Source organism: Oryx dammah, unplaced genomic scaffold (assembly GCF_014754425.2).
Source record: "Oryx dammah isolate SB20612 unplaced genomic scaffold, SCBI_Odam_1.1 HiC_scaffold_2, whole genome shotgun sequence".
NCBI classification, from domain to species: domain Eukaryota; kingdom Metazoa; phylum Chordata; class Mammalia; order Artiodactyla; family Bovidae; genus Oryx; species Oryx dammah.
In genome coordinates, this window is record NW_024070186.1 from 103614338 (window position 1) to 103634059 (window position 19722).

At 37.3% G+C, this 19722-nt stretch overlaps 1 protein-coding gene across 3 annotated transcripts in view; it reads left to right on the plus strand.

Annotated features, from left to right (window-relative positions):
* Positions 1 to 19722, plus strand: part of CD47 (CD47 molecule) — a 60703-nt gene that overhangs the window by 17168 nt on the left and 23813 nt on the right. For all 3 annotated transcript variants that reach the window (XM_040225202.1, XM_040225211.1, XM_040225222.1), the window contains exon 3: positions 4703 to 4792. In XM_040225202.1, coding sequence (XP_040081136.1) covers positions 4703 to 4792 — 90 coding nt within the window. The remainder of the gene's footprint in view (positions 1 to 4702; positions 4793 to 19722) is intronic.

Here is a 19722-nt window from a genome sequence, read left to right on the forward strand (position 1 = left end):
GGGCTTCTCTTAGTTCCTAGAGGTTGCTCCATTCTTGTTCCAGAACCTCTTCCATATTTAAAGTCAGCTAAGAATAATCTTCTTGTTGATTCCTTTGCACATGTTGATTTTTTTTTTTTTTTTTTTTTTTGGCTAGAACAATCCCAGATCCTTTTAAGGTCTTAATTAGGTTTGCCTCCTCTCCCTCAAGAATAATCACTCTTTTTCAAAGTCAGCTGATTGGGGACCTTAATTTACAGTCAGCAAAATCCCTTTTGCCATGTGACACAACATAATCATGGGAATGAAATCCATCATGTTCACAGGTCCATCCCCCCCTTAAGGGGAAGGAGTTAAAAAAAGAAAGGCTTGCAGGGGGCAGGGTTTGGGAACCACCTTAGAATTCTGGCTTTGATTAAATAACTAGGGATTATATCTTAGCCAAGTCAATACATCAAAAAAACCCTTCACAATCCTAAAGCATCAGTAAAAATGTGGCTTGAATTTTATTATTAGAAATTTTATTGTGATCTTCTTTTATGGAAATATGTTCTTTGTGCATGGATGTGTACCTTGTATATATTTGAAGGAGTTGTTGTTTAGTCACTAAGTTGCATCCAACTCTTTTGCAACTCCATGGACTGTATAGCCCATGGAATTCTCCAGGTCAGAATACTGGAGTGGGTAGCCTTTTCCTTCTCCAGGGGATCTTCCCAACCCAGGGATCAAACCCAGGTCTTCTGCAGTGTAGATGGATTCTTTACCAGCTGAGCCACAAGGGAAGCCCAAGAATACTAGAGTGGGTAGCCTGTCCCTTATCCAGCGATCTTCCCAACCCAGGAATGGAACCGGGGTCTCCTGCATTGCAGGCAGATTCTTTACCAACTGAGGTATGAGGGAAGCCCTGGAGAGCATGTGATGTTTGGATAAACCCCAGGTGGTTTTGATAAGTTTCAGTTAAGAATCGCTTAGTCAATAATGTTATTTATTCATAATCCTACCCCCCATCTTTGAAATAGCTCTTACACATATTTCTGCCTAGAGGTGTAGAGTCAGCTGTTAGTCATCTAATCTGTTTCCCCATCTAATTCATGATTTCCTTCTATCACACCCTAAGTAGTTGGTCATTCAGACTTTTTACGTAAATGTTTGACATGAGGAGGCTGTTACTTCCCAAAAGATTTTAGTCTATTATTAGGCAGTTCTAATTCTTCCTGAAGTCAAACTAAAGCTTGCAACCCTACAATTTCTCACTCACTAGGAGGGCTGTGGTATTTCTCACCCAAGTTTCTTCTTCTCTAAGGTAAAAATCCCCAGTTCTTTCAATCATTGCTCTTGGTTTCAGCATCCCCATTCTAGTTACTTTCCTTTCCTCTACCAAGGAAGATTTGAAGTAAATAATTTTTCTCCTCTGTTTGAGGATTTCCAATAACTTTTCATTGCTTGTAGAATAAAATCCAAACTTTCTTAACAAGCTAATAAGACCCAGCATGATGTTAATCCCAGCAAACTCTTTCCATCTCATTGTGTATCATTAAATTTTAGTCACACTGGCCATCATTTAGTTGCTCAAACTTGCTGTTCCTTTGGTGTATCTTCTCCCCTGTCTGGAAATGGCAGGCTATTTCCAGTCCAAGGTTTGGGGCCAATTCCTCTCCCTAAAGGCCATTCCTTACTACCCACAACAGTCTTATCCCTCAGCCCCTCCCCCTCCTCAAGTCTGTGGCTCCACCTAGTTTGTTCACTGCTGAATCTCAGATACCTAGAAGAAATTCTATCCATGGATGCATTCTCAGTTGCTCAGTTGTGTCCAACTTTTTGTGACAATATGGACTGTAGCCTGGCAGACTCCTCCCTCCATGGGATTTTCCTGGCAAGAATACTGGAGTGGGTTGCCATTCCCTTCTCCAAGAGATCTTCCCAATCAAGGAACTGAACCACATCTCCTTTGTCTCCTGCATTACAGGCAGATTGTTTACCACTGAGCTGCTGGGGAAACCCACCCTGCCCATGGTGGGCTTTTAATAAATGATTCTGTAATAAATGAAAAATGAGTCATCAGACCAGGTCAAACATACTTCTTATTTTCACTGGTAGATTTCTGTTAGTAAATGCTAAGAATGTTGAATATTGTTCTGTTGTGTAGGCAGGGAGGCCTGTGAAATAACTTTTCCTTCTCAGCCCATCTTGAACATGAGATCAAATACTGGCTGTGTCTTGAAAGCAGCAACCACAGGATTTACTGACAGACCAGAAGTAGGGTGTGAGAGAAACCATCGAGTCAAGGATGATTCCAAGGCTTTTAGCTTGAGCAACTGGAGAAATGGGGTCACCGCTACTGAAACAGGGAAACTGAGAGGGTAGGTTTGGTGAAGGAGTAGGGGAACTTGTGTCAGAAGTCAGTTGCTTAATTATCTAGGCCTCAGTTTCCCATATGATAAGGAGGGGTTAATTAATTCATCTGTAATAATTGTGAGGCTTTGGGGAGTTAATGATATACACAACTCAAAACAAAATAATAAAGGAAGTAGAAAAAAATAAGTCAATTAAGAATAATCTTTAAATCATAGAGCTTCTACCAAATCCTTTGGGCATTTAAATGTGAAAACCTAGGGGTAATTCATAAAGGTTTCTCTTGGTAGGATTTTAGACTGAATTGAAATGGATTTTCCTTGGTAAAGGAAGATGCTCAGTCATTGTTGGAAATTAAGCTATTAATTCAGAAGACATCTGTCTCTTGGTAGAGACCTGCAACCATGAGAGCATCCACCCCTCACCCAAAAAAGCTATCTTTCATTCACTCACTATTTTTTGACTGTTGGGACCTTCAGCAACAAACTAATTGAGTCTCTGCATGTGTAGGGCAAAATGTTAGATTATGGAAAGGAAATATCTGTGAGATAGAGTTTATAACATTATTATATTCTGTGGATTATTAACATCTACCAGAGCTTAACATTATAAGCTAATGTGGGAAATGCATGGTTAGCATTACTGTATGAAAGCCAGATAGTTTCCTTACATGCTGATAAAGAGGCAGAACAGTGGAAGATTTGAAAGAGTTAATTTTAGAAGAACATGAGTGCTTGCTTTGGATAAAATTAGCATTTCCCTCTATACAGACAAACTCTGAAACATTTTCAGTGCATTTACTTTGCTTTGTTGTTAGAGAAGAAATTTCACAGGTAAAATTATGGTCTTAAAAGTTAATAAGATGCAACTAAACTTAATTTTTTAAAAGGTCTCAACAAACCTTCTTTGAGGACTTAACATCACAATTTCTTTTATATAGAATGTTTCATTTTATAATATCATTCTCTAGATAACTTGTAACACACGTAATTGTTGTTGTCGTTCAGTCACCAAGTAGTATCTGACTCTTTGTGACCCCATGGACTGCAGCATGCCAGGCTTCCCTGTCTTCCACTATCTCCCAGAGTTTGCTCAAGTTCATGTCCATTGAGTCGGTAATGCTGTCTAACCATCTCATCCTCTGCCATCCTCTTCTTTTGTCTTAATCTTTCCCAGCATCAAGGTCTTTTTTTAATGAGTCGGCTCTTTGCACACTTAATAGAAGCTTCCTTAATAGCTTAGTTGGTAAAGAATCTGCTACAATGCAGGAGACCCATGTTCGATTCCTGGGTCGGGATGATCTGCTGAAGAAGGGATAGGCTAACCCACTCTGGTATTCTTGGGCTTCCCTTATGGCTCAGCTGGTAAAGAATCTGTCTGCAGTGCAGGAGACCTGGGTTTGATCCGTGGGTTGGGAAAATCCCCTGGAGAAGGGAAAGGCTACCCACTGCAGTATTCTGGCCTGGAGAATTCCATGGACTGTAAAGTCCATGGGGTTGCAAAGAGTCAGACACGACTGAGTGACTTTCACTTCCCTTCACTTAATACTTAAAGCCCCTCATGTTACTTTACATGTAAATAAATGCACCTTCTAATCTAAAGTAAGTTTGAGAAAAGCTAGGGCTCACATCTGTCTTGGTTTTAGTCAGAGTAAGGTGAAGGTACCCTGTAGTACAACTTCCTCACTTTGATACCGAGTCAGTCTTTACAGAAAGGCATCACTGTTGGCTTAAGATAAATTCTTGGCAATTACACATAACAGGTATTCATTGTAGGAGTGCATAATTATAATTGTAGTTAATGTTTAATGAGCACTTGATAAGTGCCAAGGTTTTTTTATGTATTAACTTTGTTAAGTCACAATAGTCCAGTGTAACAATGTAACAGTGTAATAGTCCAACAGTAACAGTCTAATAGTCCAACAGTGTAACAGTGTAACAGCCACAACAGTCTAGTGTAACAATGTAACAGTGTAATAGTCCCGTGTAACAATGAGGACACTGAAGAACAAGAGGGGTTAAGACTTTGTTCAAGGTCACAGAGACTATCAATTAGCATTGCGTTTCAAAGCCAGACACTGTGGCTGTAGAACCTTGTTTTTAATTCCTGTGCCATACTACTTCCTTCTAGAAGTCATAGGTTAGGGAAAATGGGGTGAAAAGCACTTACATAAATAATTTTTTGTTTCATAAGTAAAATTTGTTGTATAAGTAAATTATATGTGTAGTTTGTTTATTTTAAAGCTGAACTTTTAGTTCAATTATTTTTATTTTCCATCTCCACAATAATATATATTGTTGACTACTCACAGTTAGGAGTTAAAGTGATTATAGTAAGTGTTAATTGTGATTTTTGTTTTCTTTCTTCCCAGTTTCATGGTTTTCTCCAAATGAAAATATCCTCATTGTTATTTTCCCAGTTTTGGCTATACTTCTGTTCTGGGGACAGTTTGGTATTGTGAGTAAGTATTTATTTCTATTTTTCATTTATGTTTTAGTGGTTAAATTGTTATTTCTGGGAGGCAATGTTGGCAAAATTTTAATTTAGCCAAACTGTATTAGCAAGTATGATATTGTGATAAGTAAGAATGTACAATAAATATTAATATTCTCCTTGAAGTCTATATTGTCCTTCATAGTTTACTTCGGATCACTTTTAATTCCACCAAAGGTTTTCATTTTTTAACTTCTTAAGGATTAACATTGTGAATCCTGAAAATAATAGTACCTTTGACTCAGCTGGTTTTAATGTTTACAGAACATTTATACATATATTATTTTCTTTGGTAAAGATATGGTTACAGTCTACATTGGTGATAAGATAGGATTTTGTAGAAGAAGAAATCAAGATGGCAGCATATGAACACCCTGAGCTTACAACCTCCCCTGGCACATCAAAGTTATAATACAACTGTTTTCAGAGCAGCTGTCTCTGAGAATGACCCAAAGACTGATAGACAACATATTCTACAGCTGTAAAGAGGAAAACACAACCAGATGAGTAGGAGGGGCAGAGATATGGTCTGGTCAGAACCCACACTTGGGGTCCTTAAGTGGGAGGAAAATCACAGCGGTGGAGATCCTCCCTGAGGGGTCAAGCTCCACATCTGGCTCCCCATCCTGGAGGTCCTAAACCAAGTGTGTGTGTGTGTGTGTGTGCACATGCACGTGCGTGTGTGCACACATGCACATGCATTCAGTCATGTCCAACTCTTTGTGACCCCATGGACTGTAGCCCACCAGGCTTCTCTGTCCATAAAACTTTCCAGGCAAGAACAGTGCAGTTCAAGTGCCCAAAGTATCTGATCTTGAATACCGGTGGGACTTAGGTTTGGGAGAACCAGAAGACTGTGGTATGCCAAGACTTTGCTCTTAAAGGGTGTGTCCAAAAGCATACTTGCTTCAAGTCCCAGCACAGAGGCAGCACTTGACAGCTGTCTGGGTCAGACCCAGTGACTTTTCATAGAGAGCTTTGCTAGAAGACGATAGGCAGCTGGGATTCCCTCCAGAACTGAGATGCTGGTGGCAGCCATTTTTGTGATCTTGTACTACCACTCTTGATACCTGAACTGGTGGGCACCATGTTGGAATTGTCTCTCTCACATATTAGCACCTGGGGCTGGCACATCCCACCAGCATTCATGAGACTTAATGATAGTCGTAGACTGACAGGTTGCTCAGCCAGCAGTGTTGGGAAGTCTATCGTGCCTACCAGTGTCGCTGCAGGAGTCAGCCTCACCACAATAGAAGAGCTCACATAGGAGATACTTCTGGTGCATCTGGCTCTGGTGGCCGTAGAGAACCTTGATGCTGGGCTCCATAAGACATCTCCCACATAAGGCCACTTATCTAAGATTAGGAGATGTAATGGACCTACCTAATATCTAGAAATAAGCACAGAGAATTAGGCAATATGAGGAGACAGAGGAATATGTTTCAAATGAAAAAACAAGAGAAACTCTCAGAAAAAGAGCTAAATGAAACAAATAAGCAATTTGCCTGATAAAGTATTTAAGGTAATAATCATAAAGATGCTTACTAGTCTGGAGAAGAATGGATGAAAACAGTGAAAACTTCAACAAGGAGTTAGAGAATAGAAGAAAAGAATCCATCAGAACTGCAGAATACAATAACTGAAGTCAAAAGTACAGTCAGTTCAGTCTTTCAATCATGTCCATCTCTTTGTGATCCCATGGACTGCAGCACACCAGGCTTCCCTGTCCATCACCATCTCCTGGAGCTTGCTCAAACTCATGCCTGAGTCAGTGATGCCATCATCTATCTCATCCTCGGTCTTCCTCTAAGTGGCAAAGGATTGTCACTTAAAAAGTGAAGGTTAAATGACAAAAAATAATTTTTGTAAAATGATTATAAAATCAAATGTAACTATATACAGTGAGTGTTATTTGTGTGTACAGAATAGAAAGATATAAATATGACATCAAAAACATAAAATATGGTTTGAGAGTAGGGAGGAGTAAAAACAGTTTCAGAATGTATTTGAACTTCAATCTGCTGATAGATCCATATATGTAAACTTCGTGATAACCACAAACCAAAAGCCTATAATATATACACAAAAAGTAAAGGAGAAGGAGCCCAAACACAAAGCTAAAAATCATCAAACCATGAGGAAAGAAATGAAAAGAAGAAAGAAACAGAAAAGAACTACAAAAGCAACCAGAAAATAATTAACAAAATGGCAATAAAAGTGCATACCTATCAGTAATCACTTTAAATGTAAATGGATTAAATGCTCCAACCAAGAGACACAGGATGGCAGATTGGACACAAAAACAAGACCCATCTATGTGCTGCCTACAAAAGACTCACTTCAAACCCAAAGATGTACATGGTCTGGAAATGAAAGGCTGGGAAAATATGTTTGATGTAAATGGAAACAAAAAGAAAGCTGAATAGCTGTACTCACATCAACCAAAACAGACTTTAAAACAAAGACTTTAATAGAAGACAAAAAAGAAAAGGTGTTACATAAGGATAAAGGGCTCAATCCAAGAAGAGGATATAACATTGAAAAGTATTTATGTATCCAACAAAGGAGCACCTAATGTATATAAAGCAAGTATTAACAAATAATAGGAAAATTGACAGTAATACAGTACTTGGTTACTTTGATACTCCACTTAAATCAGTGAATAGATCATCTGCACAGAAAATTACTTGTCAGGCTTAATGGAATTTATATATACATACAGATGACTCTTGAGAGTCCCTTGGACTGCAAGGAGATCCAAACAGTCCATCCTAAAGGAGATCAGTCCTGGGTGTTCATTGGAAGGAGTGATGCTGAAGCTGAAACTCCAGTACTTTGGCCACCTCATGTGAAGAGTTGACTCATTGGAAAAGACTCTGATGCTGGGAGGGATTGGGGGCAGGAGAAGAAGGGGACGACAGAGGAGGAGATGGCTGGATGGCATCACTGACTCGACAGACATGAGTTTGAGTGAACTCTGGGAGATGGTGATGGACAGGGAGGCCTGGCGTGCTGCGATTCATGGGGTCACAAAGAGTCGGACACGACTGAGTGACTGAACTGAACTGAACAGATACACACACACACATATGAGTGCACACACACATATATGAGCATACACACATATATAGGATATTCCATTCAAAACCAAGAGTACACACTCTTTTCAAGTGCACAGGGAATATGCTCCAAGATAGATAATGTGCTGGGCCACAAAACAGTCTCAATAAATTTTATAAGATTTACAGACAAGCAAAAGCTGAGACAATTCAGCACCACCAAACCAGCTCTTCAACAAATGCTAAAGGATCTTTGGACAGGGAACACAGAAAAAGTTTATAAAAATGAACACAAAACAACAAAGTAAATGGCAAAGGGATCATACTTATAAATACTTTAAATGTAACTGGGTTAAATGCCCCAACCAAAAGACAAAGACTGGCTGCTGCTAAGTCACATCAGTCGTGTCCGACTCTGTGTGACCCCATAGATGGCATCCAACAGGCTCCTCTGTCCCTGGGATTCTCCAGGCAAGAATATTAGCGTGGGTTGCTATTTCCTTCTCCAATGCATGAAAGTGGAAAGTGAAAGTGAAGTTGCTTAGTTGTGTCTGACTCTTAGCGACCCCATGGACTGCAGCCTACCATGCTCCTCCATCCATGGGATTCTCCAGGCAAGAGTACTGGAGTGGGTTGCCATTGCCTTCTTCGAAAGACTGGCTGAATGGATATAAAAACAAGACCCCTGTATATGCTGTCTACAAGAGACACACCTCAAACCTAGGAACACATACAGACAGAAAGTGAAGGGCTGAAAAAAGATATTTTAGGCAAATGGAGACCAAAAGAAAGCAGGAGTAGCAATACTCATATCAGAAAATAGACTTTGAAATAAAGACCATAATAAGAGACAAAGAAGGACAGTACCTAGTGATCAATGGCTCAATCCAAGAAGAAGATATAACAATTATATATGTACCCAGCATAGGAGCAATTCAATATGTAAGGCAAATGCTAATAAGTATGAGAGGGGAAATTAACAGCAACACAATAATAGTGGGGGCCTTTAGTACCCCACTCACACCTATGGATAGATCAACCAAATAGAAAATTAGCAAGGAACACAAGCTTTAAATGATACAGTGGACCAGTTAAACCTAATTGATATCTGCATTTCACCCAAAAACAATGGATTTCAACCTTTCCTCAAGTGCACATGGAACAGATAGATCACATCCTGGGTCATATATCTAGCCTTGGTAAATTTTATAAAATTGAAATAATTTCAAGCATCTTTTCTGATCACAATGCCGTAAGATTAGATGTCAGTGACAGCAAAAGAAATACTATTAAAAACACAAACATATGGATGCTAAACAACATGCTTCTGAAAAACCAACAGATCACCATGGAAGATATAAAAAAGGAAATCAAGATATGCATAGAAACAAGTGAAAATGAAAACATGACAACCCAAAACCTATAGGATTCAGTAAAAGCAGTGCATAGAGGGAGATTCATAGCAATACAAGCCTATCTTAGAAACAAGAGAAACATCAAATAGACAAGCTAACTTTATACCTAAAGCAACTAGAAAAAGAACAGTAGAACCCCAAAGTTAGTAGAAGGAAAGAAATAATAAAAATCAGAGCTGAAATAAATGAAAAAGAAATGAAGGAGACTGTAGCAAAAATCAATGAAACTAAAAGCTGGTTCTTTGAGAAGATAAATAAAATAGACAAACCATTAGCCATACTCATTAAGGGAAAAGGGGAGAAGAATCAAATCAGCAAAATTAGAAATGAAAATGGAGAAATCACAACAGAAAATACAGAAATACAAAAGGTCATGAGACTACTATGAGCAATTATATGCCAATAAAATGGACAACTTGGAAGAAACAGACAAATTCTTTGTAAAGTATAGCCCTCCAAAACTTAACCAGGAAGAAATAGAAAATCTGAACAGACCCATCACAACCATGGAAATTGAAACTGTAATCAAAAATCTTCCAACAAACAAAAAAGCCCAGGACCAGATGGCTTCACAGGTGAACTCTACCAAAAATTTAGAGAAGAGCTAACACCTGTCCTACTCAAACTCTTCCAGAAAATTGCAGAGAAAGGTAAACTCCCAAAGTCATTCTGTGAGACCACCATCACTCTAATACCAAAAGCAGACAAAGATGCCACACAAAAAAAGAGAAAACTACAGGCCAATATCACTGATGAACATAGATGCAAAAATCCTCAACAAAATTCTAGCAAACGGAATCCAACAGCATGTTAAAAAGATCACACATCATGACCAAGTGGTCTTTATCCCAGGGATGCAAGGATTATTCAGTATTCACAAGTCAGTCAATGTGATACACCATATCAACAAATTGAAAGATAAAAACCATATAATTATCTCAATAGATGTGGAGAAAACTTTTGACAAAATTCATTTTTGTCAACACCCATTTATGATTAAAAAAAAAAAAAAAAAAAAAACCTCTCCAGAAAGTAGGCATAGAAGGAACATACCTCAACATAATAAAAGCCTTATGCAACACACCCACAGCAAACATCCTCAGTGGTGAAAAATTGAAAGTATTTCCCCTAAAATCAGCAACCAGACAAGGGTGCCCACTCTCACCACTACTATTCAACATAGTTTTAGAAGTCCTAGCCACAGCAATCAGAGAAGGAAAAGAAATAAAAGGAATCCAGATTGGAAAAGAAGAAGTAAAACTCCCACTGTTTGCAGATGACATGATTTTCTATATAGAAAACCCTAAAGATACCACCAGAAATTTACTAGAGCTAATCAATTAATATAGTAAAATTGCAATATATAAAACCAGCACACTGAAATCCCTTGCATTCCTATACACTAACAATGAAAAAAACAGAAATTAAGGAAACAATCCCATTCACCATTGCAACAAAAAGAATAAAATACTTAGGAATAAATTTACCTACAGAAACAAAAGACCTATATATGGAAAACTATAAAACACTGATGAAAGAAATCAAAGATGACACAGATAGATGGAGAAATATACCATGTTTGTGGATTGGAAGAATCAATGTAGTGAAAATGAGTACACCAATCAAAGCAATCTGTAGATTCAACATAATCCCTATCAAGCTGCCCATGGTATTTTTCATGGAACTAGAACAAATAATTTCACAATTTGTATGGAAACACAAAAGACCTTGAATAGCCAAAGCAATCTTGAGAAAGAATAGAACTGGAGGAATCAATCTGCCTGACTTCAGACAACACTATAAAGCTACAGTCATCAAGATAGTATGGGGCTGGCAATAAGACAGAAATACTGATCACTGGAACAAAACAGAAAGCCCAGAGATAAATCCACACATCTATGGACTCCTTATCTTTGACAAAGGAGGCAAAGAGATACAATGGAGAAAAGACAATCTCTTTAACAAGTGGTGCTGGGAAAACTGGTCAACCACCTGTAAAAGAATAAAACTAGAATACTTTCTAACACCATACACAAAAATAAACAAAATGGATTAAAGGTCTAAATGTAAGACTAGAAACTGTGACCCTCTTAGAGGAAAACATAGGTAGAACACTCTCTGACATAAATCACAGCAAGATCCTTTATGACCCACCTCCCAGAATAATGGAAATAAAAACAAAAATAAACAAATGGGACCTAATTAAAAGCTTTTGCACAATGAAGGAAACTATAAATGTGAAAAGGCAGCCTTCAGATTGGGAGAAACTAATAGCAAATGAAACAAATGACAAGGTATTAATCTCCAAAATATACAAGCAGCTCATGAAGCTCAATTCCAGAAAAATGAACAATCCAATCAAAAAGCGGGCCAAAGAACTAAACAGACATTTGTCCAAAGACATACAGATGGCTAACAAACACATGAAAAGATGCTCAACATCACTCATTATTAGAAAACACAAATCAAAACCACAATGAGGTACCCATCTCACCCTGGTCAGAATGGCAGCCATCAAAAAGTCTACAAACAATAAGTGCTGGAGAGAGTGTGGAGAAAAGGGAACCCTCTAACATTGTTGTTGGGAATGCAAACTAGTACAGCCACTATGGAGAACAGTGTGGAAATTCTTTAAAAAACTGGATATAGAACTGTCATATGACCCAGCAATCCCAGTGCTGGGCATATACGCTGAGGAAATCAAAATTGAAAGAGACACATGTATCCCAGTGTTCACTATAGCACTGTTTACAGTAGCTAGGACATGGAAACAACCTCAATGTCCACCAGCAGACGAATGGATAAGGAAGTTGTGGTACATATACACAATGGAATAATACTCAGCTATTTAAAAAAAAAACACATTTGAATCAGTTCTAATGAAGTGGATGAAACTGGAGCTTGTTATACAGAGTGAAGTAAGTCAGAAAGAGAAACACCAATACTGTATATTAAAACATATGTATGGAATTTAGAGAGATGGTAATGATGATCCTATATGCAAGATAGCAAAAGAGACACAGATGTAAAGCACAGACTTTTGGACTATGTGGGAGAAGTTGAAGGTGGGATGGTTTGAGAGAATAGCATTGAAATATGTATATTACCATGTGTAAAATAGATGACCAGTGCAAGTTTGATGTATGAAGCAGGGCACTCAAAGCTGATGCTCTGGGACAACTCAGAGGCATAGTGTGAGGAGGGAGGTGGCAGGGGATGTGGGGACGCATGTATACCCATGGCTGATTCATGTTGATATATGACAAAAACCACCACAATATTGTAAAATAATTAGCCCCCAATCAAAATAAATTAATTAATTAAAATAAAATATTTAAATCATAATGAGCATCTTTTCCTATTACAACCGTATGAAACTAGAAATCAGTTACAAGAAGAAAAATGGAAAAAACACAAACAAGTGGAGGCTAAACAACTTGGTACTAAACAAATATTGGGTGACTTGAAGAAATCAAAGAGGAATTTAAAAATACCTCGGAACAAATGAAAATGGAAACACAATGATCTAAAATCTTTGCATTGCAGCCAAAGCAGTTCTGAGAGGGAATTTTGTGGTGATACAGGCATATGTCAAGAAGTAAGAAAAATCTCAAACAGTATAACCTTATATCTAAAGGAACTGGAAAAGAGGGATCAGCAAAGCTCAAAATTAGTAGAAAGAAGAAAATAGTAAAGATCAGTTCAAAAATAAATGAAAAAGAGACTTTAAAAACAATTTAAAAGATAAGTAAAACTAAGAGCTAGTTTTTTTAAAAGATAAAATTTATGAACCTTTAAGGCAGACTCATCAAGAAAAAGAGAAAGGACCAAAATAGAATAAGAAATGAAAGAGGAGAAGTTATAACTTATACCACAAGAATACAAAGGACCGTAAGAGATTACTAAGAATAGTTATATACCAGCAAATTAGACAACTTAGAAGAGATACATAAATTCTTAAAAACATACAATCTTCTAAGGCTGGATTAAGGAAAAAAATAGAAAATCTGAACAGTCCAATTACTAGAAATGTAATTGGATTGAATGCTAAGTTGTTTCAGTCATGTCCAACTCTTTGCCACCCCATGGACCATAGCTCACCAGGTTCCTCTCTGTCCATGGGATTCTCCAGGCAGGAATACTGAAGTGGGTTGCCATGCCCTTTTCCAGGGGATCTTCTTGACCCACGGATTGAACCTGGGTCTCCTGCATTGCAGGCAGGTTTTTTTTTTTTTTTTTTTTTTTTTACCATCTGAGCCACCAGGGCAAAAAACTCTGAACAGACAAAAGTCTAGAAGCAGATAGCTTCACAGGTGACTCTACTAACATTTAAAGGAGAGTTATTAGCTATCTTTATAAAAAATTTCCAAAAAATTGACGCGAGAACACCCTCAAACTTATTCTATGAAACTAGATTTATCCTGATACTAAAACCAGACAAACACACTAGAAGAAAAGAAAGTTACAAGCCAATATCCCTGATGAACATAGATGCAAAAATCCTTAACAAAATGGTAGCAAAATAAGTTCAACAATACATTAAAAGGACCATGTACCATGATCATGTGGAATTTACCCCAGAAATGAAAGGATGGTTTAGTATCCACAAATTAATTTAATATGACACACCACATTAGTAGGAGGAAAGATAAAATCATTTGATCATCTCAATTGATGCAGAAAGAGCAGTTGACAAAATCCAACATCCAGTTATGATAAACACTCAACAAAGTGGGTATATCTAACATAATAAAGGCTATGTATAACAAACCCACAGCTCTTAATAACATCATATTCAGTGAACAAGAAGGCTTTTCCTTTAAGATCAGAAATAAGACAGGATGCTCACTCTCACAACTTTTATTCAACATTGTATTGGAATGACGGCCACAGCAGTCAGACAGGAAAAGAAGATAAAAGGCATCCAAATTGAAGAGGAAAAAGTAGAAATGTCATATTTACAGATAACATGATACTGCATTTAAAAAACCCTAAAGACAAAGACATTGGTGAAAAAAATTGAAAGCAACACAGAACCCTGAATTTTCATTGGAAGAACTAATGCTGAAGCTGAAGCTCCAATACTCTGGCCACCTTATGCGAAGAACTGACTCATTGGAAAAGACTCTGATGCTGGGAAAGATTGAGGGCAGGAGGAGAAGGGAGCAATAGAAGATGAGATGGTTGGATGGCATCACCGACTCGATGGACATGAGTTTGAGCAAACTCTGGGAGACAGTGAAAGACAGGGAAGCCAGTCCATGGGGTTGCAAAGAGTTGGACACAACTAAGCGACTGAGCAACAGCAACAAAATGGAAAGATATTCTGTGCTTATATATTGAAAGAATTAATATTTTTAAATGTCCATATTGCCCACAGCAATCTTCAGATGTAATGAATCTCTATCAAAGTATCAGTGGCATTTTTTACAGAACTGGAATAAATAATCCTAAAATTTGCATGGAAACATAAAAGACTCTGAATATACAATCTTAAGAAAGAACAGAGATACCATATGGTTTCAATATCTGTGGAATCTAGAAAACAAAACAAATGAACAAACAAAACAAAATAGAAACAGACTCATAGATACAGTAGTCATCAGAAGGGAGGGGATTTGAGGGGAATGGGCAAAATGGGTGAAGGGGATTTGGGAGTACAGTCTTTCAGTTAAAAAATAAATAAGTCATGGGGGGTGTAATGTGCAGCATGGAAAATAAAGTCTAACTGTGTGGTAACATGTTTACTAGATTTACAGTGATCAATTTGTAGTGTATATAAATGTTGATTCCCTATATTGTACACTGAAATGAATATAATGTGTCAACTATACTTCAGTTTAAAAAAAAAAAAGGATGTTGTTCTTTTGAGTATTAATTATTTCCCTCTCTTTATTTTTCCAGTTTGAACTTCCCAGGAAAATACATGTGCTTGGAAAAGCCCAATTTAAGCCATATTTTGTCATCCTTTCTATACAGTTCTACAACCTCTAAGAAAGTACCCTTAGAAAGTGATGTTATTTGATCATATTTTACTGTGATAATCATGTGACTGAACTTCTCAGGGCACAAACCTTGCTGTATCAGATTTAGCATCAGCAATGTAGAATTGTCATTAGTAGTTAAAAAATGGTATTTTGCATTTTGGTTGAAATTTATATTCAACTGTATTTCTGTACCAGTTTGGTAAAGGAAATTTACTAAATTAGTAAAGTTCTGAGATGATAGTCTAAACTTTTAAACTTTAAGATTTCTTTCTCATCTCCTTATAGCACAGTGAAATAAGTTAGTCATTGAAGGCCAGTAAGGAAAGGAAAGGAAAAAAGTACATTAAAATAAGGCAAGGAGTAACTAATGGGTGATTTAATTTACTTATTTTATTCTGCAGCCTTTATAAAAAGAAAGCTAGTAAAATATTGTAGCAGATTAGCTATTATGGGATTCCCTGGTGGCTTAGATGGTAAAGAGTCTGCTTGCAATGTGGGAGACCCAGGTTTGATCCCTGGGTCAGGAAGATCCCCTGGAGAAGGGAATGGTAACCCACTCCAGTGTTCTTGCCTGGAAAATGCCATGGATGAAGAAGCCTGAAAGGCTACAGTCTGTGGGGTCGCAGAGTTGGACACGACTGAGCAACTTCACTTTCGTTTTTTTTCAGTCATGTGTATCTAAAGTGATACATAAAAGTAGAAGTGAGATGACTGATTATATATTCTAAAGACTGTTTTCAATGTATAGCACCCTGGAAATGTTTTGTGATTTCAAAGCTTTTCTCAGCTTTTGTCTAAAAAGCAAAAAAGGCAAAGAAAGGGCTAAGAAAGACAACTGTCAAGACATTTCACAACTCTTTCAAAACAGTGTCTGAAATTCTTATGGCAATTTCTTAGAGTTTCAGTAAGCTTTTTATATTAAGAAAATAACTAATATAGCATCAAGACCTTGTCCACTGACATCAGGGAAAACTTTTAACCCTATTGGCAGACTCAGGTGTTAAGGCTTATGTCTTATGATTTAGGTGGGAAATAGCCTTTTTCTAAGATCATGAAATCACTTAACAGAAGTGTGACTTGTTGCATTTGGATTGATTGAACTGTGGTGATCATGGCATTACCATTAGTTGACTGAACCAGGAGTGTGTTCATGGTCAGCCATATTTTTACAAAAGTAAGCTTTACCATTGTTTTTCTGAATTAAAAAAGTAATACATACCACTTTAGGATACCTTATGCAACATAGGAAGTGTAAAGAAAAGACAAATATCATCTAGAGTCTCAGAGCCTAGAAATAAACTATTGAGGTATTCTGGTGAATTTCCCACTTCTCTGTCTTTTTTTTCTTAAAAAAGGAAAACCCATAAATGGATTCATATAGTTTATACACTTGTGAATGCTGATTTTCCTCCTGTGTTTTCAGAAATCTTTTTATAGTTGCCTGTGCTCCACTTTTATGGATGTACTGTAATTTACTTAACTCTCATCTTGATGGATATTAAGGATGTTTCCAAATTTTCTTGATGTTATGAAAGTAAGTGTGCTAAAGATATGTAACACTGGAAAAGGCAGAGAAGGTATTTTAAGGCTCATGATATTAATATATATTGCCAACATGTTTTCCAGCACCATTTTATCAATTATTGCTGCAGGTGAGAACACCCATCTTCCACCTCACAAACTTGACATCATTATAATTCTAAAATCTTTGGTAATTCAATGGTTGAAAAAAAATCATCTTAATTTTCATTTTTGTGTTAATGAGGATAATTCTTTTTTATATTTATTCTGTTGGTCATATATTTTTTTTTTGGCCATGCCTTGTGGGATCTTAGTTCCCTAACCAGGGGCTGAACCCCTGCCCCTGGCAGTCAAAGCACAGAGTCCTAACCACTGGACTACCAGGGAATTCCCTTTTGTTGGTCATATTTTAACAAATGTGATCATAAACCTAAAAAAAATAAATTGTGGCAATTTTTATCTAGACTCTTTGTGGGAGACATCCTGTTTCTGACCTGGGGATTCCACCCAAGGAAAACCCCTTTGTTTTGCCCTTGCTGCTTGGTTATGCATTTTTTAGAGTGCAGAATCTTACAGCCTCTACAGTATTAGTAACTCAGACCCATGTCTTTCCCTTTCTAGATTTTCAGTTTCTTTTAACTTTTCCTGATTATCATTTATAGTCTTTCATTTATATCACTTATACACAGGGGATTTCTCTCTGATTTATCTAGCTCTGTGTGTCATTCTTTTTGGTCACCCAAAATAAAACCTAGACTTTCCATCAGCTAAACATCCAGTAAAGACATCAGATTACACTTTCACTTTGAGGAGAAAGTCTCTTTATACCAGAACTGTATTTTGAACTCTGTCTCAGGATGCCATCGATCTTACTGAGAAAGAAGCTTTGAGACCTCTAAACTCTGGAAGCCAAGCCAAGGACTCCCAAATATGGTGAGCCCTAGCTCCTGTTTCAACCACAGAGGTCTCTCACAGGGAAATAACCTTTGCCTTTAGCTTTAACTTAAAAATGTCTAAACAGAATATTATGGTAAACCAACTGCTCAGAGAATCCTAGAATCAAACACCAAGCCTTCTGCTAACCGAGTTACTTTGGCTAACAAATTATAGATTTGCTGGCTGAAGTAATGAATCTCTAATAGGATTTTGTTTCAGGTATTTTGCTTTTGTTCTGAAAACTGTGCCAACTCAGTTTCCCAATTCCTGGCTGATTTTCAGGATTGTTCTTCCTTACTCAGTGTCAATATGACAGGTATTTTCCACCATTTAGATGTGTAATGAATGATTTCAAGTGCTTCTCACCAGGACACCCAGTTTGTATAGGATTAATGTTTAACTCCATGTTGAGAATTGGATAACATGTTGAAATTCTTTGTGATACGATTGCTTGTTCTTATTTTTTCTTCTTTAGAACTTTTGTTATTTTCAGTGAATCCCTGCTTTACACAGAACTGTAGGACTATAAACATGACCATGTAAGCTGAAACTCGGCAAAGCAATCTTATAATAAATGCCAAAACTACTGTTGTTCCATGACCTTTAAATTTTTGTCAAAACATTAAAACCTCTCTTATTGTCAATAATAAATGTATTAGGAAGTGAAAAAAGAGTAAATTTAATATTTAGTACATGATAAATTAAAACCTTAAAAACATTGAGAATTGGTGAATTTTATCAAGAGCAGGTTGAAAAATGCTTGCCTTTTCTTGTTATATAACTTTGAATACAGAGCATGCATGTAGTCTACGCCTTGGTGAATTGTCATACTCCTTTCTAAGATCTAATCAGCTCCCAGCACTTTCATGTCTTGAACTATCCTTTAAGCATATATTGTCATGAACTGTCTCCAAGAGTTGCTTTCATACGAAGTTTTTTTGCCAGTCACTTCTGGGACATCTTCATTTTTGTCACAGCCACCTCATTGTCCTCATGTATGCCAATAAGTTCACTTTCCCTGAGTTCTTCTGACTGTGTATCTAGAGTCTCTTGAATGGCAGTAGTATTTACATTCCACAGTTAGCTATTCTGTAATGCCGGTTACCGTCTATTGGAATTTCGTTTCCAGCATTATCACATCTCGTTTCTTTGCTCCTTCATCTTTATTGCCCAGTTTCCTCTTTTGATTATCCATTGTAAAATGTCACAGTGGTTTATGATTGGGAGACAGGAGGTAGCACAACATATGTTTTGCTGTCTGTGTGTGAATTGAATAACAGCTGTGCAGTGAGCAGTCACCAACAGTCTTTGAAAAGGGTGACGTGACTGGTCACTGATGGTGATGCACGTCTCTTATTTATGTAGTGATTTGTGGATTGAAGAGATAACAGTGAAGTTTACACTTTATGCAATTACTCGGTTATTATATTGAGGTCGTGGAAATTTGAACTGTGTTTTGGGAGGACTTGTGTTATTTAACTAAATGATGATAACTGATGCACGTCAGAACCAGGGAAGGAGAGGGACAGCTGTAATTTCAAGTTTGTTCATTCTAGGCATCTTTCATTTTGTTTTCTAACTTTCTAGTCCTTGCTCAAGATTATTCCACAGTGATTTTGGTTACTGCTCAGAAGTTTCTGGCTGGAGGCCTCTATTGAAATCGGTTAGAAAATTCAAAGAAAAAATTTCTCCATCCCAACACCCTTGAGATCCTGCTAAGTTCTTGAGTCCAATCTTGAGTACTAGCTTAATTTTGAAAGTGATTAGGCCATGAAACCACATTTAAAAGAAGTAATGAAACAGAATTTCTTTGTATATTAGAAAAATCATTCTGAAGAAATAAAGACATATATGGGCTTCCCAGGCAGCACTGCAGGTAAAGAATCCACCTGCCAGTGCAGGAGACACAAGAGACTTGGGTGTGATCCTCGGGTTGGGAAGATCCCCTGGAGAAGGAAATGGCAACCTGCTCCAGTATTC